Genomic DNA, 24314 nt, shown 5'->3' on the forward strand with positions numbered 1-24314 from the left:
TTTCTATTAATTTGACTTTTCTAGATTCCACATATAATTACGATCATGCGGTATTTGACTTTCTGTGCCTGGCTTATTTCACTTAATACAGTGTCCTCCAGGTTCATTCATGTTGTTGCAAAAGGCAGAATTTCCTTCTTTTTTAAGGCTGAACAGCATTTCATTGTTTTATATACCACATATTCTTTCTTCATTCATCCATTAATGGATGCTTAGGTTGATTCTATACCTTGGCTATTGACATTACCTGTTGCTCTTTGAAACAAACTGATCTTTCCTTTTTCTCTGTTACTTCAATTCTAACAGGCTTTGACAGTTATAGGAGAGAGTCTTCTCCAAGAAAGGTATGCAATTTCTAATTGATTATTAGTTTCAATGCATCTCTGTGTCATCCCAACAGCCCCAAAGGATTCTTACTCAGAAGTTAAAATTAGATTTCCTACTCAGCTGTTCTTACAAAACAAGGACCCTTTTAGCTTTGCTCAGCCCTCGTGAAGATACCATCCCTGTCATTATTTGTACTGAATGAGTCTCTGTATAACAAATTAGTAGAGGTTCAGCACCGGGGACAGTTCCTTGCACACTGTAGCTGCTGTGTGCTGAGAATTTGAGATTAAAACTCTGAACTTCTAAAACTTGACCTCTGATCAAACTGCCAGGCTAGACCTTCCCCAATGCAAAATCCACATAAAGCACATCTGCCTCATTATGTGGTATTGTAGGTAGAAAACTATTGGAAAATCTAACATTCTCACCCTGCAGTTGACAGTTGCTCTTGCAATAAAGCAAATCAGAAAATATCTGTAAATATGAATTATCTGAACCAGATCTCTATAATCATTAAATGTGATAAATGTATGGCTCTTTTCATGTTGGAGCATCAGGGCTTATAGGGTCTTGGATGCCTTGGATGGAAGGACTTGGGAAGCAGGCAGAGAGGAGCACAAGTCTGAGGTATGTGGCAATGACAGCTGTTCTCATGTCCACTGAAAATCAGATACACATGGCCCATTCCTGCTCTACATCAATGCTGATAATTCTGCATGGATATGGAATTTAATTAGAGGTAATTTTGTATTAGGAACATTACCAAGCAAGCCTTGAATAGAATGGTATTTAATTGCTGCAGCTACTACCCTAGGCTAAGCTTTCCCTACGTCACTGCCATATTCAGCTAAGATAGCACAACAGAAATCAAAATACAGCACTGCCCTGACATACATAATCCTCAGATACTGGCAAATAAAGTTGTAGAACTCGCCAAGCAACAGAAGTCAAATGCTCAGTGATTTTTTTTATCTGATGATGTACTAAGAATCTTTCTATATTTACAAAGTATCTCTTGGGTAGATATCAGTGATGACATAGATAATATTTAGTTTGAGTCTATGTTGTTGGAATACTAAATTTGGGTGACAAATCTTCCCTTGTTGTCCTATCAGGTAAAATTTTCAAGTAGATTTTGCATGTGCAGAATGGCTGGATTATTTGCAACCAGTAGCATTCATATTACTGGGATTCCCTAGAGCTAAATTTAAGCTTTTTCTGTTAAAAATAAGTGTACCATTTTCATAGAACTTTTCTATATAATTTTAACTAACGTTTGGTTCCTTTTTCAAAGAAATTAAGAACTGACCCCAATTCTCCTCTCATTGAGTGCCTTTGGACATTTAGGCTATAATTTTTGGAGGCCACATTGTAAATGGTAATGTGTTCTGATATTAGATATGAAGCAGGCTTCTCAAACCCAAGAAATGAATGATTTGCCTCAGCACTGGTCCTATCAAACATTAACTTAAAATGCCTTGGAAAAATTATTTGCCTAAATGTCTGAAAATATTGCTAAAAAAATACCATGTTGCTTTCTGTTCAAATCAATTTTGTTTGGATATTATTCCTTTTGTATAACTACAATATGACTATTTAAGAAACCAAAAATATCTTATGTGTGTTACCAGCTGATGATTAAATAAGTCCTGTTGTTCTTTATAGTGTCAATGTTCCCCCACATTTCTTCTGATGTATGAGACCTCTCTCACTCACTGTCCCTTGTATTCACAGAAGGATGCTGCTGACATCACGGGTGTTCATATTCTTTAGCAGGGGATAAAGATGGACGGGGGATCAGCAGCTCATTGCATCTATGCATACCTTCTGGAAAGTTGGCTACTAGATTGGCCACTGTTTATGATTCTGTTACTTTACTCTCCAGAATTTGTGGTCCCACAGTTCAAAATTATTTACTTTGTTTCTGAGGGCTACAAGCCAGTGTTGATCAGCTTGCAGTATTTATAGAGTAGGTAGCAGCACCTTCTATCTTCCTCAAGAAGTCCACATTTCTCTTGCCGCCCTTCTCACCCGGAAATGGAAGCTGGTTAGCAGGCCTTCTGTTATCTTTCATTTGCTTCCAACCCTGCAGAGCTAATGCTACACCAAGCCTGGCTTCAGTGCAGATAGAGTGGCTGTGTTCCAGCTCACTGCTCATGATGCAGACTTGCCAACTGATGCATACAAAGTGTTGAGAAAACTATTTAAGATTCTACTTACAGTAACTGGCCAGTGTGTGTGTCAGTCATATTGGCCCTTAAACATGGCCCTGGGCTGTAACCTTTAGCTGACTCTTCAGCTTGACACAATGTTGCAGCCACATTGGATGGGATTCACTTCTGACCACCATACTACCCTTAAGTGTGAAATGCACCAACCATGTGCATTTTTTAATGTTATATATGCCTCAAGGGTATGGATAATTTCTTTGTGCACTTTTCTTCTGCAGCAGATGTCAGCATATCATTTGTCAAAAATAACTGACAAAGAGCTAAAAGTTCCAGCTGTCCCTAGTCATTCAGTTAGCTCCAATAAGCAAGAAGCCTCTGATAAGCATAGTACCAGGTCCCTCAAGAAAGAAATACAGGAGAAATAAAAGAGAAAGTCCTTGCTTTTGAGGAGTTTGTGACTTAATGGCAGGGAGGAGTCTCAACAGACTTATTGAAGATATTTCAAGTATTTAAAATATATATTTTATATTGCATGTGTACACTAAGATCATAGAAGTGCTGGGGGCACATACAGGACAAATGAACAAATAGTGTATGAGAAGGTCTAGAGAGATTTTTCAAAGAACTTGAACGGTGAGCTGGGTTTATAAGGAGTTAGGACTGGTTTACAGAAGGAAATAAACATGGAATTAAGAGGTAATTGCATAGAAAAAAATGAATGGGTGGATGTGAGAATATAAGTCACCTTGTGCAGGGTAGCGTGCAGATTTGGTTGTAATAAAAAGTACTGACGAGAAAAAAAATATGAAAAGTGGGATTTCTGAAATGGTGAAGCTGCATAGAGACCATTGATAGGAGGCCTGAAATACCAGGCACAGGAGTTGGATTTAATAACTTAGCACCACGTGATCCAAGGCAGGGGAAAGCTCCATTGTTTTGTTTTGCATTTTTTAGGTGTTGAGATATTTACTTACCTGATCTTTACAAGCTGGAACCAGTTCTCTCTCATGGCCCTGGTATATCAGTCAAGGTCCAATTATAGCAGAAAAACACACAGTAGCTTGACCAGGGAAAGTTGGATATAAATAATTATTATTTATAAGAGGACACTGGAGCAACAGATTAGCTAGTAAAAAAGAGCTCTAAAGAATATAAGAATATCAGAAATAAGAAACAACCACTACGCTTAGGCTCAGTTTGAGTGTCCAAGGAAGAGCTGTCCACACCCACCCACCATTCCCCGGGACTGAGATCCATACCTGATTGGAAAGGAAAGAGCTATGATTCACTGAGTGGCAGAGAAGTCATTGTGGTGCCATACTGGTAGAACTTGCTAGAAATCTGCCTTTCAGAACTTGCTGAAAATCTGCCCTTGTGTAACAAGAAAAGCTGTTCACAAGAAGGTGTCTGATCTTCTGCCATGTTTCTGCAACACGTTTTACTGACAAAGCTCGACATCATCCTAGCTAACAACAACAACAAGAAAAAAGCATTTAAAATGCCCAACTCAATTTCTGCAGAGCAGGCAATGAAGTATAAGTTTGCAGCTGAGGTAATAAATTGATAACTGGAATATCTTGCCCTCTCATTTCCTAAAAGTTTACCAATGTCCTCTTTCATTTTCAAGTGTAAAACCATATTCACTATGCTTTTTAAACTACTCAGCTATGTCCCCGCAACCCAACTCTACCCCCTCCAGAAATCCTGATTGGCCCTTGAAAGGAGCATGACCCGTGGCTGAGAATCAGTGGTCAAAACTGATGTGATTATATTCAGTGAGACTAGTGATTATCCCCACAAGTAAAGGATGGAGGAAGAATGGGTTTATCAGTTTTTGTGAAAAAGACTGGGTTGGAGGAGGAGGGTGATTGTTAGTTTGCTATAAGTAAACTATGAGCCCACAATTTCATGTGATTTCTAAAAGATAAAATAGTCTCCACTGGTGGGGTTCAGAACAAGGAATATGTTGGCCTAGTTTTTATATGCAGAGCTTTTGCTATTCCTTAAATATTGCATTCACTTCTAGGCACTTTCTTTTAACAAAAGATAGTCATGAACTACAGCACTTCTGAAACAGGATGATGAAGAGGCTAAGAATAGTGAAAATACCTGGTGATATTAGCCTAAGAAAAAGGGGGCATAGACAAGACCTAGCTACAACCTTTGTAAGTGTTTTGTAGTGGAAGATGATTTTAACTTATTAGCATCCTTGAGGGCAGGGAAGAAACCTTCAGGAATAAGTTATGGGAAGGAAAACTGAGGATTAAATAAGAAGGAGGTTCTCCACATTAACAGTGCTGGGAAAAATCAGGGACTGCTTTAGGAGGCAGTGAGTGACCTGTCTTTGGATAGGGATGGGACAGATTTCTTTGGGCTTCCTTCTTTCTCCAGTTCTTTATGAGATTCTGTGAGCAGGCCAAGGTATCCCTGCTTATCCCAATATTACTGCAAAGAGACCAGGCTCAACCTTCATATTTAGCCTATCCTTAAAATCATTTGTGTCGGGTGAGGTCTTACTTCTTTTAGGAAGAATACAATTAAGAGACCTCTAGAATCGCTTTGTATATTTAGGTAGCAACAAGACTTGCAATCATCCCTGCCTCCCAGAGACCCAAATAATTAAATTCCAACACATAATTAAGTTGCATAGGACCATTACTAATAACACTATTTTAATATGACCTTCAGGATGCAGACATTGTTATTTTAATAAAAGGAAAGAATTTGATGGTTCATTTTAAACTATTATGTGAATTCTTAGCCTAAAGACTATTACACATTCTATAAAGTGAAGCAATTTCTAATAGATAACCATTATGAAATAACCTGATTACATTTTAAAAGGTGAGCAGTGACTATTTTATAAATGTTTCCTGAGAAACTTGATTCAGTTCTTCTAGTTTTCCATATAGCTAACCCTTTTAAATTGAGTCAGAATTACATATAGTTCAGGGCACCATGTTAGATGTTAAATGACAAGAGTTTCTTTATTTGCTTTGAGACAGGTTCTTGCTCCTGTCACTCAGGCTGGAGTGCAGTGGCAAGATTTGCAGCTTCAACTTCCCAAGCTCAGGTGATCCTCCCACCTCAGCCTCCAGAGTAGCTGGGACTACAGGTGCGCACCACCACACCCAAAAATACAGTAATTTTTTGCATTTTCAGTAGAGATGAAGTTTTGCTATATTGCCCAGGCTGGTCTCAAACTCCTGGGTTCAAGCAATCTGCCCACCTTGGTCTCCCAAAGTGCTAGATTACAGGCATGAGTCATGATAGGGGGTTAGATATGGAAACTATGAATACTATACAAGTAATTGGATAGTCTCAATAATCATGTGAGCATCTCAGAATACGTGGTTTTTTTAAGAAAAAAATTTAAGTACGAAGGGTGATGGTGATGAGAATGATGACAGTTGATGATGAGGAAGTCTAGACACAACTTCTAGTTCTGTAAGAGGCTTCTGAAATCTTTCCAACCCTGGCTAAGGCTTCTATTTTCGTCATCTGCAAGTTATTCAGTTTCTCAATGTCAGATAGCCTTTGGAAAACATCAGTCAGTCCTGAGTGCCAGTTGAATATTTGAAAGCTTAATTTAGTGATTTGTCTTCCATTCTGAGTTCTTAGATTATATTCAACAAATATAAATTTCTAGGGAAAGAATATTAATTCCTATCCACAACAGGCATTTTGTCTGACTATTTCTACTCAAGTGGCTGAAAAAAGTCACTGGAAACTGCACAAAACCATAATGCAGGATTAAACAAGTCTACCTGGGGCCTTCCCATAGGATGATGACTCTAAGGATTCCGCAGTTTCTCATTCCCATCAGTTTGGCTGAATGTTAAAGCCATAATGAGCCAGGAATAATTTTGTTTCTTTGAGGAAAGAAATCACCTCGGCTTGCCATTCTCGTACAGCTTCCTTCCTAAAATGATATCAGATGTACTGTCCACTTGTTCATTACAATATGGCAGTGAAGGATCATTTTGCATGGTACATAACAACATGTACCATTTGTTGCTATGTCACGTAATTACATTAGTGGGGGCTATTTAATTTATCTTTTTAATCTGTCCTAGATGTAAAAGTTCTCACTTTGGAAGAATTTGCCATCTGTACATTTTCATCTTTATTAAAGTAACTACTAACGTTGCCAACACTAAGTTATAATATTTCAATATGAGGTATTCATTTTCCCCCTACCTATCCTCCACCCTATTTCCCTGCTACCCATTTTGTGGGTCCAGCCCACTTGTGACAGCCAGCAGCTGGTGTTGGATACAAAGACTTCTTTGGTAGTGTCAACCACCTCTATCTAGTCACCTACGTATTTCAGTGATTTAAATAAAACGGTGGTTAAGTATGATTATTATCCACTATTATTCTAAACTTTTATGGTATCTAACAAATATCTTTATTTCTCACTGATGTCTTCTTCATTTTCTATAGTAGACATATAAATACCAATAGCTAACAAACATTTATTCATAAAATATGAGGTCCCTATGTCATTTAACTAGCTCAGGCTGCCATAGCAAATACCATATGGCAGGTGGCTTAAACAACAGAAATTTATTTTCTCTCAGTTCTGGAGGCTGGAAGTCTGAGAGCAGAGTGCCAACATGGTTGGTTTTGTTCCTGGTGAGGGTTCCCTTCCTGGCTTGTAGACATCCCCTTCCCATTGTGTCCTCACATGGTGGAAATAGAGTACAAGTGTCTTTTCCTTTTCTTATTTGTATTAGGACCCCACCCATATGACCTCATTTAACCTTTATTGCCTCCTCACAGGCCCTATCTCCAAATACAGTCACATTAGGGGTTGAGGCTTCAACATATACATTTTGGGCTCAAAGACACCAGGCACCAAAGAGGAAAGAGTGTTAGACTTAAAATGGGGGGATTAAGTCAGTATCTGCAGAGTGAATAGTGAAACTCTCCCAGTCTTCTTCCATCCCCCAGCCCTAGTATGCTGGCATCCAGAATCATATCTCCTAAGCCGAAGACTGTGGGATCCTTCTTTGAAGAAATTGAACCACAACAAAGAACTACAGGTCCTTAAATTTAGATATCTCCCCAGAAGTCCAGCTGGCTATCCTGTTGCTGTGGCTGTGAAGCCCTTTAGTATACCAGCATTGCCTGTACCCAGAGAACTTCAATCATTGGTGTCTCACTCTTAAATATAAATGGACAGAAAGGGATCATATGACATTTGAATAAAGTCTCCAACATGAAATGTAGAAACTAAAACCAAACAGGAAAACAGAGCTCAGGGGAAACAGAATTAGACACAGAACAGAATCAAATGTCAAAGAAACTGTAGTTAAAATGCTCAGAAAAGTAAAAGAAATATGAAACAAGAATAAAATGTTATGTATATTTTTTAAAGAACAATTAAAGAATATGTAAAAACAACTTGGACATTTAAAATTGTGTAGCCTAATTTCTTTTCAATAGAAGGATCTCCTGGAATATAGAACAAAAAGATTATAGACAATATGGGGGGGAAAGGTAAGAAAATAGAGTGTCAATCCAGAATTCCCAACATCCAACTAATAGGAATTATAGAAAAAAAGAACTTAAAAGACAGAAAGAAATGTTTAAATAAATGAAAGATAACTTTCTATTACTGGATGACATTAATTTCCAGTTTGAAAAGGCTTCCAAGTACTCAACACAATGAATGGATAAAGGTCTACTCTAAAGAACATCATAATGAAATTGCAGAACATCAGGGAAAATGAGAGGACTGGAAAAGCTTCTGGAGAGAACAGATGGGCAAAATGTAAAGAAAAAAGAATTTTTTTACAGTATTAAACTTGTCAACAGAAACATTAAAATCTGGAAGACAATAGAACAATACCTTCACAGTACTGAGAGAAAATGAACTTTAACCCTGAATTCTATATCCAGCCAGATTATCATGCAAATATGAAAGTAGAAAAAAAGATTTTCAGACATGCATGCAGTCAAAAAATTTATCTCTCTGTGCCATTTCTCAAGAAGTTACTGAAGAATGTGTCCTACAGAACCAAAGGGAGTAAACCAAGAGAAAGGAAGGCAAGTGAGGACCAAACATGGGAAAGAGGCAAAGAGATCTTCCAGTATGAGAATGAAGGGAAGTTCCAGCAGGAAAGCTCTGCCCAGGCCAGAGCTCAGTCCATCAAAGATGAACAGAAAAGCTAGAAGACTCTAAGAGGAATGTATCCAGGAGGGAAATGGGTCAATAAATTAAATGACAGATTTGACCTTGTAGAAATTGTACTGAGAGGCTGTTTATAGAGCTGTTAGAGGTTGTAGGAAAGACTTAATCAGGTGCCCTCCCTTTAAAGAAACCTCTGAGTAAATAAAAAAGACAACTCTAGAAACAATAAAATGTAAATCAAGACAGGAAACAGAATCATATCAACTTTCTAGTGAACAATTTTTGCATAGTCTTTATAATGAAAACACTGAATATGTATGGACTTGACCAAAAGTTGAAGCATAATTATATTGGGAGGAGAGGAAGAATATTCACCTACCATAAAGGAAATTAAGAGCTTTTCTCAATAGTTAGTGTCTAAAGCAGATGCATTTAGAGGTAGAAGTATACGTATATTATATAGAAATATGGAAGTTAATGCCAGAAGGAACAGCTCAAAGAGTTGAATGGTGCTACTAACATCCAAGGAATGGGAGAACAATGAAACACGATACCAAAAAGTACTAATTTTTTTAACTTTTATTTTAGGTTAAGGGGTACATGTGCAGGTTTGTTATTATAGACAAACTTGTGTCACAGGGGTTTGGTGTACAGACCATTTCATCATCCGGGTACTAAGCATAGTATCCAATAGTTATTTTTCCTGATACTCTCCTTCCTCCCACCCTTCTCCCTCAAGTAGGCCCCAGTGTCTGCTGTTCCCCTCTTTGTGCCCATTTGTTCTCATTATTTAGCTTCCACTTACAGGTAAGAACATGTGGTGTCTGGTTTTCTGTTCCTGCATTAGTTTGCTAAGTATAATGGCCTCCAGCTCCCTCTTCATCCATGTTCCTGCAAACATGTTCCTGATCTCATTCTTTTTATGGCTGCATAGTATTCCATGGTGTATATGTAGAACATTTTCTTTATCTAGTCTACCACTGATGGATGTTTAGGTTGATTTCATGTCTTTGCTATTGGGAATAGTGCTGCAATGAACATACACATGTGTGTGTCTTTATGGTAGAACAATTTACATTCCTTTGGGTATATACCCTGTAATTGGATTGCTGGGTTGAATGGTAGTTCTGTTTTTAGCTCTTTGAAGAATTGCCACACTGCTTTCCACAATAGTTGAACTAATTTACATTCCCACCAGCAGTGTATAAAGATTCCCTTTTCTCTGCAACCTCGCTAGCATCTGCTTTTTTTGACTTTTTAATATTAACCATTCTGACTGGTGTGAGATGGTATCATTTTGGTTTTAGTTGGCATTTCTCTAATGATTAGTGATATTTAGCATCTTTTTCATATGCTTGTTGACTGCACATATGTCTTCTTTTGAAAAGTGTTCATATCCTTTGCCCACTTTTTAATGGGGTTGTTTAGTTTTTGCTTGTAAATTTGTTTAAGTTCCTCATAGATTCTGGATATTACACCTTTGTCTGATGCACAGTTTGCAAAGATTTTCTACCATTCTAACAGTTGTCTCTTTACTCTTTTGACAGTTTCTTTTGCCATGCAGAAGCTCTTTAGTTTAATTAGATCCTATTTGTTAATTCTTGCTTTTGTTGCAATTGCTTTTGGCGTCTTCATCATGAAATCTTTGCCAGTTCCTATGTCCAGAATGATATTTCCTAGGTTATCTTCTAGGATTTTTATAGTTTTAGATTTTACATTTAAGTCTTTAATCCATCTTGTGTTGATTTTTGCTTATGGAATACGGAAAGAGTTCAGTTTCAATCCTCTGCATATGACTAGCCAGTTATCCCAGCACCACTTATTGAAATGGGAGTCCTTTCCCCATTTCTTGTTTTTGTCAGCTTTGTTGAAGATTGGATGGTTGTAGATGTCCAGCCTTATGTTGGGGCTCTGTATTCTGTTTCATTGGTCTATGTGTCTGTTTTTGTACCAGTATCATGCTGTTTTGGTTATTGTAGCCCTTTAGTATAGTTTGAAGTCAGGTAATGTGATGCCTCCAGCTTTTTTTTTTTTTTTTAGCTTTTTTTTTCTTGGTCTTGGCTATTCTGGCTCCTTTGGATTCCATATGAATTTTAAAATAGTTTTCTAGTCCCGTGAAGAATGTCATTGGTAGTTTGATAGGAATAGCATTGAATCCGTACATTATTCTGGGCAGTATGGCCATTTTAATGATATTGATTCTTCATGAGCATGTTTCCATCTGTTTGTGTCATCTATGATTTCTTTGAGTAGCGTTTGTAATTCTCATTTTAGAGATGTTTCACCCCCTGGTTAGCTGTATTCCTAGGAATTTTATATTTTTTGTGGCAATTGTGAATGAAATTACGTTCTTTGATTTGGCTCTCAGCTTGGCTGTTGGTGTATAAGAATGCTACTGATTTTTGTACATTGATTTTATATTCTGAAATTTTGCTGAAGTTGTTTATCAGCTGAAGGACCTTTTGGGCAGAGACTATGGGGTTTTCTAGATATGGAATCATGCCTTGTGCAAACAGGGATAGTTTGATTTCCCCTCTTCCTATTTGAATGCCTTTTTTTTTTTCTTCCTCTTGCCTGATTGCTCTGGCCAGGACTTCCAATACTATGTTGGATAGGAGTGGTGAGACAGGGCATCCTTGTCTTGTGCCAGTTTTCAAGAGAAATGCTTCCAGCTTTTCCCCATTCAGTATGATATTGACTGTGTGTTTGTCATAGATGGATCTTATTATTTTGATATATGTTCCTTCAATACCTAGTTTATTGAGCATTTTTAACATGAAGGAATGTTGAATTTTATCAAAAGCCTTTTTTGCATCCATTGAGATAATTATGTGATTTTTGTCTTTAGTTTGGTTTATACGATGAATCAATATTTATTGATTTACATATGTTGAACCAAGCTTGCATCCCTGGGATGAAGCCTACTTGATCATGGTGGGGTAGCCTTTTTTTTTTTTCTTGAGACAGAGTCTCACTCTGTCACCCAGGCTGGAGTGCAGTGGCACAATCTCAGCTGACTGCAGTCTTGACCTCGAAGGCTCAAGCGATCCTCCCACCTCTCAGCCTCACAAGTAGCTGGGACTACTACTGACACGCCTCACCACACCCAGCACTTTTTTTTTTTTTGGTAGAAACAGGGTTTCATTATGTTGCCCAGGGTGGTCTCAAACCCCTGAGCTCAAGTGATCCTCCCCACTCGGCCTCCCAAAGTGCTGGGATTACAGGCCCACCATGCCTAGCCAGATTAGCTTTTTGATATGCTGCTGGATTTGGTTTGCAGGAATTTTTTTGAGAATTTTTACATCAATGTTTCAGTATGAATGGTACCAACTCTTCTTAGTAGTACATCTGGTAGAATTCAGAATTTGGCTGTGAATCCACCTGGTCCTGAGCTTTTTTTGGATTGGTAGCCTATTTATTACTCATTCAATTTCAGAGTTCATTATTGGTCTGTTCAGGAATTCAGTTTCTTCCTGGTTCAGTCTTGGGAGGGTGTATGTGTCCAGGGATTTATCCATTTTTTTCCAGATTTTCTAATTTGTGTGCCTAGAAGTGTTCACAGCAGTCTCTGATTGTTATTTGTATTTCTGTAGAGTCAGTGGTAATGTCCCCTTTGTCATTTCTAATTGTGTTTATTATTTAGATCTTCCCTCTTCTTTATTAGTTTAGCTAGTGGTGTATACATCTTTTAAAAATGCCATTTTTTAATTATAAGACTGTTAGCACTATTTGACTTTTTCAACTATTTTTATGTGTAATATTTTGATTGAAGTACAATTTAATTTTCTTTTAATGTAAAATAAGTAGATAAAATCCTTATTTCATATAAAGAAAAGTATTTTGGGAATGGGAAGGAATGTTTTAAAAGCAATGCAATGCAGACTATGGTTTGGCTCTTGAAAAGAAACCAACAACCGCATATATTCATGATTAATATTTACTTATCTGTATGCCAGATTCATGTGGGTTGATAATTTGAATTAACATATATAAAGTCATTGACATCAAATAATTCCTCTAAACTGTATATTTGGAAACATACTTGAATTTCCCATATGTCAGAACTCCTTAATTATTCTATGATCTTTTTGCAGTTTTAAGGTGTTGGGAAAATAAAGTCTTAGATTATAAGCAGAATGATGGCAAAATGGGGCTCATTCAGCATATACAGTGCCAGCATCTGTCATGTCATCTCCCTTTTCTCCTCTCCAGCATAGTTGAAAACTCTGCCATTCATAAATGACATTGGGTTTCCTATAGAACCAGAGTTCTTGAGAAATGTACTTCTTTAAAATTTTATTTTACTTTAAGTTCTGGGATACATGTGCAGAACATGCAGGTTTGTTACATAGTTATACATGTGCCAAGGTGGTTTGCTGCGCCCATCAACCCATCATCTAGGTTTTAAGCTCTGCATGCATTAGGTATTTGTCCTAATGCTCTCCCTCCCCTTTCCCCCCACCCTCCAACAGGCCCTGGTGTGTGATTCCCCTCTCTGTGTCCACGTGTTTTCATTGTTCAGCTCCCACTTATGAGTGAGAACGTGTGGTGTTTGGTTTTCTGTTCCTGTGCTAGTTTGCTGAGGATGACAGTTTCCAGCTTCATCCATGTACCTGCAAAGGACATGAACTCATTCCTTTTTATGGCTACATAGTATTCCATGGTGTATATGTGTCACATTTGCTTTATCCGGTCTATCATTGATGGGCATTTGGGTTGGTTCCAAGTCTTTGCTATTATAAATAGTGCTGCAATAAACACATGTGTGCATGTGTCTTTATAGTAGAATGATTTATAGTCCTCTGGGTATATACCCAATCCTTGCCAGCATCTGTTGTTTCCAGACTTTTTAATGATCGCTGTTCTAACTGATGTGAGATGGCATCTCATTGTGGTTTTGATTTGCAAGAAATGTGCATTTTTAAGAGTTTACATGAGTTGCAGTAAGTAAGTAAAACTCATTTACAAGAGTTTACATGAGTTGCAGTTGTCCTTATTCCCTAAATAAGGAAAATGTGAGCAATGATCTTGGACACTTGGCAGTTAACTCTCGATTAATCTATTAATGGAGGGAATTGCTCAGATATTATCAAATATTGAACGAAAAAGTTACGTTTGATTTTGAAACGTATTACATGATTTTAGAAGACTATTTATCCCTCACATGCTGCTTTCTTAGGTTGACTCATATTAAAGACAGGTTTTCGTTTCCCAAGTGAACATATCTGTGGTGAGGGAGCAAGAATCAGGCAGGCTAGGTTGAAAGTATAGCAGGGAGTAAGTGTGTGTCAACTGTGTTTTGGTACTGCATTATTTCCTAGACAGTATATCTTCTTTCCAAGCCCACTTGGAACTTGGAAACAACCAAAAGTAATAAAAGTTTTAGAGTCCAGATACATCAGGCATTACTTTTGCATCACCAGCAATGCACTTGAAAGCTGGCAATATCAGACTTTAAATAATCAACCGCTGAGTCAAATTAGAATCACAAGTAGCTTCTCACTTAAACGAGACCAGTCTGCTCGCTCCCTTGCTTAATGCACTGTGGAGAACATAACATGCTCAGTAAATTATGTAGAAAGGATACACAAATGAGCTAGTTTTGTTATGAGAAAGGATCTGACCGATTGCTTGTGGAGTAATTATCTCTCAATAAGTAGCCATCATTTGTTCCATTTTCGTTAGAGGTATACCAGAGAATCAGAACAGATTTCTTTTGGAGAAAGGGTAGTATTTGAGTATACACTTCCCTTTCTTGGAAGTTTCCATTACATGAAAAATGAGAGGATTTCTTTAGTGGATAGTCACTCTGCTGATGCGCTCTGGCCTGTGGTTTCCATGACAAATTCCTTCTTAAATTGAGGGGAGGGGGAAAGCTTTATATGATAGGAGAAACGAATTGGAGAGATTAGAAAGTCCCAAGTTAAAATGTTCACAAGATTGCCTGTTCACATTCTCAGAAAGATTCGGTTCTATCAGAACTTCATTTTATTATTTATAGGTATAGAAAAAAATACTTTCCCCTGTATGAAATGTAGGTGATTACCGAAGAAAATGACTTTTCCTGGATGTGATAGGTATCTGTTATCTATACCTCAAAATAGTAGCTGATGTTTTTGAAGTAATACATAAGTGATGAAAAGCAACCCAAGTTTTATGCCCAGACATAACAAAATGGACAATAAAAATAACAGATTTTTATGTTATTACTTTTTTTTTTTTTTTTTCAGAGTCTTGCTCTGTCACCCAGACTGGAGTGCAGTGGTGCAATCTCAGCTCACTGCAGCCTCTGCCTCCCAGGTTCAAGCGATTCTCATGCCTCAGCCTCCCAAATATCTGGAATTACAGGTGTGTGCCACCACACCCAACTAATTTTTGTGTTTTTAGTAGAGACAGGGTTTCAGCATCTTGGCCAGACTGGTCTCGAACTCCTTACCTCAAGTGATCCGCCCACCTCAGCCTCCCAGGTACAGTTGTGAGCCTCCGTACCTGGCTCTAGGTTATGACTCTTAAAGATTCTTCAGGAGCAGTATTTAAATTACTTCACACAGAGATTTTCTACTGACCAACATAACTTCCAAGATTCACAAATTGCTTTATTTTCTATTCCTCCCCTAGAGTAATCTGGTTGTTCTGGAATAAATATGGTAGAGAACAAACATAAATAAGAATGTTTCCAACTGAAAATTTTTGTTTACTTCCCCCTTCAATTTCTAGAGCTCAGTATAAGTTGTTTTTACAAAACGAAGCTTCTCACTTGGGAATGTTTTCTCTCCTTTCTCCTCCTTATTAATAAATGTAGAGATTCTTACCTCTCCATGCAGAAATACAGCCACTGCTTGCCCTCCTCTCTGGTTCCTTCCCATAGCCTGGGCCCCCACTCTCACATGCAGGGTGCGACAGGAGAAGGCTGGAGAGCATCAGGCTTCCATCTGCTGCCAGATCCATCAGAAGGCAGCTGGTGGAAGTGTAAGCCCCTGAAGGTTCCCCCTTTACCAGCAGGCATTCCACATGTGAAAAGATTATACAACTATAACCCAGCACCTGCTTCTTGAGCTGCCATTGTGTTGTTGTTATTGTTTTAATCTTGTGATACACAGTGATTTTTCAGTTTTCTCCAGTTTTACGAAGTTAAAAGCTTACCTTCTTTTTAGTCTAACTTTAGTGATATTTGGCCAAGAATTTTTAAGGTTATTTATTTATGTCTTTTGTTTTCTATATTTTTCAAATAGAATCAGCTTTGTTTCTACTTTGCAGAGGGGGCATGAATCTGTAGTCTAAACTTCGGATAAAATTGGATCCACCAAATCTCTCCTTTTGGTAGAGCCTAATTTGTTCATCTGGCTCTCTCTATAGGAGGGCAGGCCTTCTGGTTTCATTCCTTCTGACCCCTTCTTTACCAAGCTTTCCTGCAGGAAATAAAAAAGGGATATGGTAAATAAAAATCCTGAGCCTTCCCAGAGATTCATGAAACCTTCATAAGACTCAGTTTTCTCATTTTTAAGATAGACGTAATAATAGTACCTACCTCAAACACTTTTTCTTTTGATTAAATGAGGTAATAGATAATTTCAGTATTATTCTTGTTGTTACTCTTAACTACTACTACTACTAGCACAAGGACTGTTACACATTTGATACCTACACTGTATATTTTTGTATGGATTTTCTTGAAGAGTTCCTAGAAATTTAAGTCTTGCAATATCCAGGGTAAAACTAGAGCAGTAAAGAAATTGAGTGCCCCACAGAGGGCTTGCGGTCAGTAGAGATTAACCCTGGCTGTGCACTGGAATCACCCAAAGAGCCTGGACCCCACCCCAAAGGAAATAAATTATTTGGTCTGAGATGCATCCTGGGCTTTTTAAAAGCTCCCCAGATGATTCTAGTGGACAACCAAAGCTGAAAACTACTGGTTTTGCTTAAATTTAGATTTAGGCCACCTGCGCAAGATCCAGCAGTGGGCTCCATCTTCAGTGTAAAGCTTCCAAAAATGCCAGGGCATAGCTCATTTACAAAGGAACTCCCATCCTACGTGGTGAAACTTGCAGGATTTTCTTGGGTGGCTATTGAACCATGATCTTATCCATGAGAAACTCTGAGAAATCTATTTGTGAGCTTTGATAAGCTAATGTAGTTCAAATCCAAGCATCATTAACGGATGTCAACTACTAGTCCTTTGCTAAGTGTTAACTCTATGGGGAGAGTATAGCCACTGATAAAAAAAACTTTTCTCATTTCTGAACTGACAGTTGTCAAAATAGCTGGTCATTGATTTCACAGATTAGTCAAAATGCTAATTACCAAGTACCTCATTTATTACCAGACAAATATTTCACTGATGCAGTCATTAATTACAGTTTCGTTTGCTGGATCTTTCTAGCCAAACTCAGAACCGTATCTGTAGAGTGATCAATCCCATGGCTATAGGTGCAAAACCTCATGCCCCCCTCCACATCCTCTTTCCCATAGCCCTTCTGCAAACACTAACCCAAATGTTGCCTGCCAATGCTGTGAGAGTGCTTTACTAACTTTCCTTAACCCAACAGTTTCAAAGAAACTCCTTTTTCATAAACTGCCTGTAACACAGGCACATAAATATTATTGGGTGATTATATGAAAGCCGACACAGGAAAAAGCAAGGATGCATTGGCAGCATCCATGCCCACTCCCAGGAAAGCAACACCTGGAATCTGTCCTAAGACTCAGTTAGGAGCATTTTCTTCATAAAGTGCCAAGTTGAGCACTTTATGATGTTTAAGACTGAATTTTCTTGGTAGAAGGACTCGTTGATATTCAGCAGTATGTGATATCCAGCAGGAGTCATGGCTTTATACTTAGCTGTGGAGCTGTGAGGGAGGCCTTGGCGCAGACTCTTCTCCCTTGTTAGTGCCTGTTGCTCCCCCTTGGGACATTCCTCCCCCTTCCCTGCTGCCCATGTGTCTGTCATCTATCCCAGTGGTTTCCCGGCCCTGCTGAACATAAGTATCACCTTGAGGAGCTTTTAAACTACAGGAGGCCCAAGCTTCATGCCAGATCAATCTTGAGCTATTGGCATGTTTTTAAAGCTCCTAAGTGGTTTTGAAAAATAGTGTTGAGGACCATTAACCCAGGTCTCTTCTCTATTACCCCACCCCACCCCACAGCCCCTCTGCAGTTCCCAGACCTTGTCTCCACTGTGATCTTTCTATAAAAATGTTCCCAACATAACCAAGAGGCAGCCATTCAGGTTTTTCCATTGAATTTTATGCTTGATTATCTGAATTCTTCATATCGCTGTGCCTGTGAAGACACAGCTTATGCTTTGCTTATTTCACATATGCATAGTAAACCCAGGCATTCTTCACTGGGTGGGCCGGGGTTATGGCTAATGAGGCTGGCCATAAAAACAGCTCTGTTTAATGATGCATTTCTCCAACTCTGTTTTTTTTCAAAACTGCTTTATTTTGGTTTGCAAAGATTAATTTTGCCCAGCAATGACCCTCTTGGTTTAGCTTACTATTCCTTCTATTTATTTTTGCTTTCAAAAAGGGAAAGTGGGAGACAAAAGTGCATTAGAAACAAAACTTGGACGAGGATGGATGATGTGCATATAATCCATGAAATATAATTGCCCAGTGAAAATAATTTTTTTAAAAATTCCTCGATGAGTACTATGTTCCCTAAGATGATCTCACAATAAATGTGTTCTTGACAAAAAGAGAATGTGAAGTAATTCTGTGAAGGAAATCATGTATAAATGCAGCAAAATGTACCAAAGGTGCATGTCTGAATCTTCATGGAAAGTGAGGCAACTCTCCTGACATATTTGCTCTATTGGGTTTTCTTTTTTTTTTTTTTTTTTTTTTTTGAGATGGAGTCTCGCTCTGTTGCCCAGGCTGGAGTGCAGTGGTGCGATCTCGGCTCACTGCAAGCTCCGCCTCCCGGGTTCACGCCATTCTCCTGCCTCAGCCTCCCGAGTAGCTGGGACTACAGGCGCCCGCCACCACACCTGGCTAATTTTTTGTATTTTTAGTAGAGACGGGGTTTCACTATATTAGCCAGGACGGTCTCGATCTTCTGACCTCATGATCCGCCCGCCTCGGCCTCCCAAAGTGCTGGATTGGGTTTTCTTAAAGTACAATACACCTATGCTGATGCGCTTTGGAATAGGACTTTAATTCTCCTGGATAGGCTCCCCCATAGCTCTCCAGACAATGAGGTGTAGTGAGACATGAGGCTTCACCCTCAGGCAGGACTAGGTTTTACTCTAGACACCACCTCTTACTTACCAAATAACCAAGAACAAGGCACTTAACCTCTGTGAGCCTCATTTCCCAGATTACATAAAAAAGAGGTAATAACACTGATGTGAAGCCTAAGTACATTATGTGCACCAACAACCCAATGTCAGCTGTATTGTAAGTGGGCTAGTAAATCAGCTATTCCGTTGACAAACATGCATTTTAAAGAATTTGTTCACTTCCACTTGAGTCACTAGTTGCTCACCAAGGACTCCAAGTTTTATTTTCTATAGCACGCCCTAATCGCTATTAACATTCTTTAAGCTATCATCAACATCATTGTGAGTGAAGAAAAATAGCACTCCAAGTATGTACAATGAGGAATTATGATTCCGAGCTTTATTTCTGTGAAATAGGATGTAAGAATTGGCAAACAGAGAGGAAAGAGATCTGAAACATTTTTGGCTGCATTATCTGGTTTCTATTGGGAAAATAAATTCTAAACTCAATAAGAAAATTGTTTTAACTGGGAAGATTCTCCAAGTTTACTTATAATGCATATTGTACTAAAATAAATTAAATGGGAAGACACGAATTATAGTTCCCCTAATCAAACGTAAACATAATTATAGGGGACTGAGCTATTGAATGTTTATATAACCTAAATCATTAGTCACTAAGTTTATTTTCCACAAGAATGATATACTTAGAATACAGAAATGAAACTTGAGTTACCAACTCACTGCTAATAGAAACTGTTTGATTTATTCAGTATTTAGCAAACTTCTTTTGAATACCAGATTCTGGGTTTAAGTGCTGGAATACAAACATGAATAAGCACAGTGCCTCTCTCCCCTTCCATGTCCCAAGTACTCACAGACCATGAACATGAGTATCTCACTTCAGTCTGTGGAGTACTAGAACAGCCTTATAAACAGACATTGTTTATCCCAGCATGATGTATCCCATCCTATGCCCAGTGAAAGATGTCAGTAATACCTTGGATACCCCAGGACAGTCTGGAAGTCTCAAGGGCAGCCTGAATTAGTTACTTCTTTTCATTTAGCATAACGAAAGCACCAATCTTCCTGTTTTTACTATTTGTAATATAGTAGCTGAAGCATATGAGTTGTTGACCTAAGTTTTTCAAGCAGAGGAAATTTCTCTGGACCAACTCTTGAAAGCCTCTCCCTTTTTTCAGACAGGCTCATGGCATGCACCACCCCAAATAAACTAATCTGACCTAATACAGGCCTACACATCTCCAACTCAGGGCAGCTCTGCACTGGGTACCCGAATTTGGCTTGAGCTAGTGATTTCTGACTGAGAAAAGTATTCATCCAGCCTCTGAGGAAATATAATGAATGAAGATGGGATTGGGAATTTGTGTTCTACAGGCATCTAGGAAGAGTCTTGAATAATTTGTCAGTTTTTCTTCCTGTTGTTGCATTGGTTCTTGGTACATACTTACAGGGTTATTCCACAACAAATATTTATTTTTGAAATGTACTGTATTAATTAGGAATGCTTTCAGTTGCAAGTAGCAGCACATTCAACCATAGTGGCTTAAATAATAAGAGTTTTGTTTTTCTCATGTTAAATTCTTGGAATTTGTTTTAAAAACTTCACAGTGCACAAATCTCAATGATTTTCTTCTCCATTTCCTCACAGTCATTGGATGGCAGCTGCAGTTCCTGCCATCTCTTTTATGTTCCTTTAGGAAGAAGGAGAAAGAGGAAGGGGCAGCTTCTGTATCAGGAAAGCAAAAGTTTCCCAGGAACCCTACAGTAGACTCCTGCTGACAATTCGTTGGCCAGAGAGGAAAGGGAGTTGGGAAGTGTCAGCCAACCACCAGGGTCTACTGGACACCTCTCTAATTGACACAGTGGATGGTACTGAAATAAACAGATAAATGAGCTGACATGCCTGCTAACTAAAATGGATTAACTCGTATTTGCAGTAATATCTGACTTATGAGGAATGCTCCTAATGAGATAACTGGAGATTAGTTTCTATTAGATATTTAGTGTATGTTCTCAGCTTCTTTACTGACTAGGCCGGGCCATTTCCATCTATAGATCAAAGCATGAAGATATTTACTCCTGAAGGACCTCTCTTATGTAGGAAGCCAGTGGCCAAGACACAAGTCCTGAAGTACGTGCTGTTCCAGTTCATGGGCTGCTCTATTCATAATAGTGATCATCACAGCTATGGGTACTGTTTATGCACTGCCAAGCCCTGTGCTCAGACGCTTTCTAGATATTGCCTCTCTGAGCTCTCCAGTGAGCCATATTTCCTCCATTCTAAGACAAAGCTCTCAGATGATGTATACCATTAATATTTTATTTCTCCAGACCCCTACAAAAAGAAAAGCTGTCATTAAATCAATGAAATGTCTTTCCATTGGTGGCATCACAGAATCACAGAATCAAGAAACTGTGGTATTATTTCCATTTGAGGACACGAAACTTGTAAAGGTAAGATAAGTTTTGGTAACTTACCCAGTGTCACCCAGCTGGAAACAAGCTTCTCTGATTCTAACCCTGCACCATTTTGTTACATTCTCTTTTAGATTAATGTGGTGATATATAATGTAATAACTATGATGCGTACAGCGCTTACTTTACGCCCAGCACTGAGATAAGTGCTGGTCCTGGTTAAGCCCATATAAATCCTCACAATGGCCGCCTGTGTGGGGAGTGCTAGTCCTATCTGGAAAACAAGGCTCTAAAAGTAAAGTTGTTCACACAGATTAAGCCCAGGTCATCTGGCCTATGGCACAATTCTCTTCATCGCCATGCAGTGCTGTTTGTCAGAGTAACACATAAGAATATTTAATTCTGTAATTATTCTGCTGCATTTGCCATGTTCTATCCGCCATCCAACACAAACCATAGGAAGCTCTGTGGACACATCCTGGCCTCTAGGTCCTTTATGTTCTTCCCCTCCTATTTTCCTACACTCCTTGTTTTCCAGTAGAGTGGATCAATCCACTTCACTTGGCATCACTTAGCTGCTGCTCAGCTAACATCATGATCCAGGAGTTGAGAGAGGGTTTGACTGTTCTGAAGAGCAAATAGGTTAGCAAGCAGAATTCACTTAATTGCATTAATTGGAAGAGCAGGGAAAGGCATTGAGATGGATGGTAGGAATGACAAAACACTTCACAGACACCTGAGGAACTCACAGTCTGGAGGGTGCATTTGGGAAATAGAGGCAGGCAAATGAACAAAATAAAACAGACCTGTCCAGAAAGCTGTGGGAGCACAGAGCAGGAATCATGCGGTCCCACCAGAGGATCCAGGAGGACTTCCCAGAGGAGGTGGCATGAACCTCTTACCACACAATAACAGAGGGGGGGAGAGGGTCTTCTGGTAAAGGTATGGTATGTACAAGAGCCCTGAAAATTTTAAAGGAATTTTTAGACATCAAAGGACAGCACCTGTCCCATAGTGACCTCTCAGCTAATATTAGCTCCTAGGAAGATAACTGGGACAAAGGAGGGGAGCAGGAGACCAGCCCAGAGAGGTGGACGGGGCCAAACCGTAACATTTGATGGATTTCAGATTTTGACAAACTAAACAAAGCCTCCTGTTGGAAGGGCACAAGACTGTTAAAGGCATCTAAATTCAGGGAGAGGGAAGGATTTGTGTGGGACTGTGGCAGAGTTGTGAACTCAGGGAGTTAGTGAGAGCAGCAGGAGTAGGGAAGTATCTTTACGTCCCAAATTGGAACATGGGCTGTTCTGGAGAGGTCCACTTAAGATGCTGTCACAGCATCATTGGATCTAGCACCTTGTACTCAAAAGAAGCATGGTCAGTGGTTTACATTGACAGCATCTGGGGCTTGTTAGAAATGCAGAATCTCACCTCATCTAAGATCTACTGACTAGAAATCTGCCTTTTTGACAGATCCTCAAGTAGCTTCCATCAGCCCATTGCAGATTAAGAAGCACTGCCCCAGTATAGGGGCAAGAGAGCAGACTTTATCAAGGGCCCTGTTTTATTCCCATTCAAGAAGTGAGGCCCAATGGAAGGCTTTTACATTGAGGGAAAGTGGCAACTGAGAGCACAAGTCTGCAGTTGCTTGAATAAGCAGAAAGGGAGCCTAAGATGCCAAGATTGGATGCCACATGTTCTGGTGCAATGAACAGAAGAAATAGTATGTAGGAAGAGACTGCTGTTAGGCCACCACAATGAGGATATGGCTTCTCCAGGGACTGCCTGAGCAATCATCTGTGGTGCACACATCCCTGGCAGCCTCAGAAGATGCTGAAGAACCTATACCATAGAGCAAGGAAGAGGCACTTAGCAGACAACTCCCAGACAAAAAGGGTGATGGTAGAAATCATTGTTCCTCACTGCTTCCCCCTACTTAGCGAGCAGTCCCTTCAGGTGAGAGTTAGCTAGTTAAATGGCTTTAAGACTTAATGAATGAGGAATATTAGGGAAATATTTCAGACTAAGCTAACATGGACAATGCATGAGCAAAATTAAATTATTCCATTCAGATTACTGCATTCCTTGATGACAGCATTGTTTTTTATTATACCTGAGTACTTCTAGAGTTGATAATATTTAGAAAGCTTTTTCGGTCTGAAGAAGTGAACACTTTAACACTGTAAGCTTCTGGATACCCTTGGCTTTTGTCAAAAAAAAACACAGTTGGATGGGTAGACAATACAGAGTACATGAAGAATGCTGTCCTAGGCACTGTGGGGAGATGCAAAAGAAGTCAATGACAGGAGAAGGAAACAGGCCATTAAAGCAAAATGGACAACCGCTTATGGTGACTCAAAATTTCTATGGGGCGTCACTAAGAAACTTGTAAGATGAATGATTCATGTTGTCAAAGAGAGTTTGGTTAAAAAAAATCAGACTCAACAGTGACTTGCTTCAGTTAGAGTCTATCTGCATCTCAAAGGACTTTTAAGAATCTAACTAACCATCTTCATATGACAGCAGGGTCACCTCGGAGTACAGCAGCGGGGTAAGAGAGCAGCCACCGTAAGAATAAGTCAGACTGCATAATGCTGCATGGGGTATGGAACGAGGGTGGATTTCAGCCAAACCACTGAGGGAAGTTTATCAGATCTTTGAGTAAGTAGAAAACAGGCTGCAGTTTAATGAACCACACTGAGAAGCACTTTCCCTGGTGATGCAGTTTCTCTTCCATGACCTAAAAACATCCAAACCTCCTCAAGCTCTAAAACTGGCAGAAATTTGAACAAAGGCTTGATTGTCTGGACTGCTTATTGCTACTATTCTAAAATAAAGATTTTAAACCTTAGGATAGCTGGCTGGAATGCATCGTAAGCTGTGTGAACCCAAGGTGCTCGAAGGATTAACGATCCCTGAGGAAATATGTTTGTGTGCAGCCCTGAATCCTGGGGCCTTGGCACCTGCTCCATGGTGCCTCTGTGCCTGGCAGTGGATCAAATGCTTGCCCTGGCACATG

General features: G+C 39.2%; 1 protein-coding gene across 4 annotated transcripts in view; it reads left to right on the plus strand.

Annotated features, from left to right (window-relative positions):
- Nucleotides 1-24314, plus strand: part of LHFPL3 (LHFPL tetraspan subfamily member 3) — a 577287-nt gene that overhangs the window by 300113 nt on the left and 252860 nt on the right. The window contains exon 2 of one of the 4 annotated variants that reach the window (XM_055114795.2): nt 14868-15332. The exons of the other annotated variants lie outside the window; for them this stretch is intronic. Within the exon in view, the coding sequence (XP_054970770.1) occupies nt 14868-15082 (215 nt within the window). The 3' untranslated portion in view covers nt 15083-15332. Of the gene's footprint in view, nt 1-14867; nt 15333-24314 lie in introns of those variants that run through there. 4 annotated transcript variants of the gene reach the window in all.

Source organism: Pan paniscus, chromosome 6 (genome assembly GCF_029289425.2).
Source record: "Pan paniscus chromosome 6, NHGRI_mPanPan1-v2.0_pri, whole genome shotgun sequence".
NCBI lineage: Eukaryota > Metazoa > Chordata > Mammalia > Primates > Hominidae > Pan > Pan paniscus.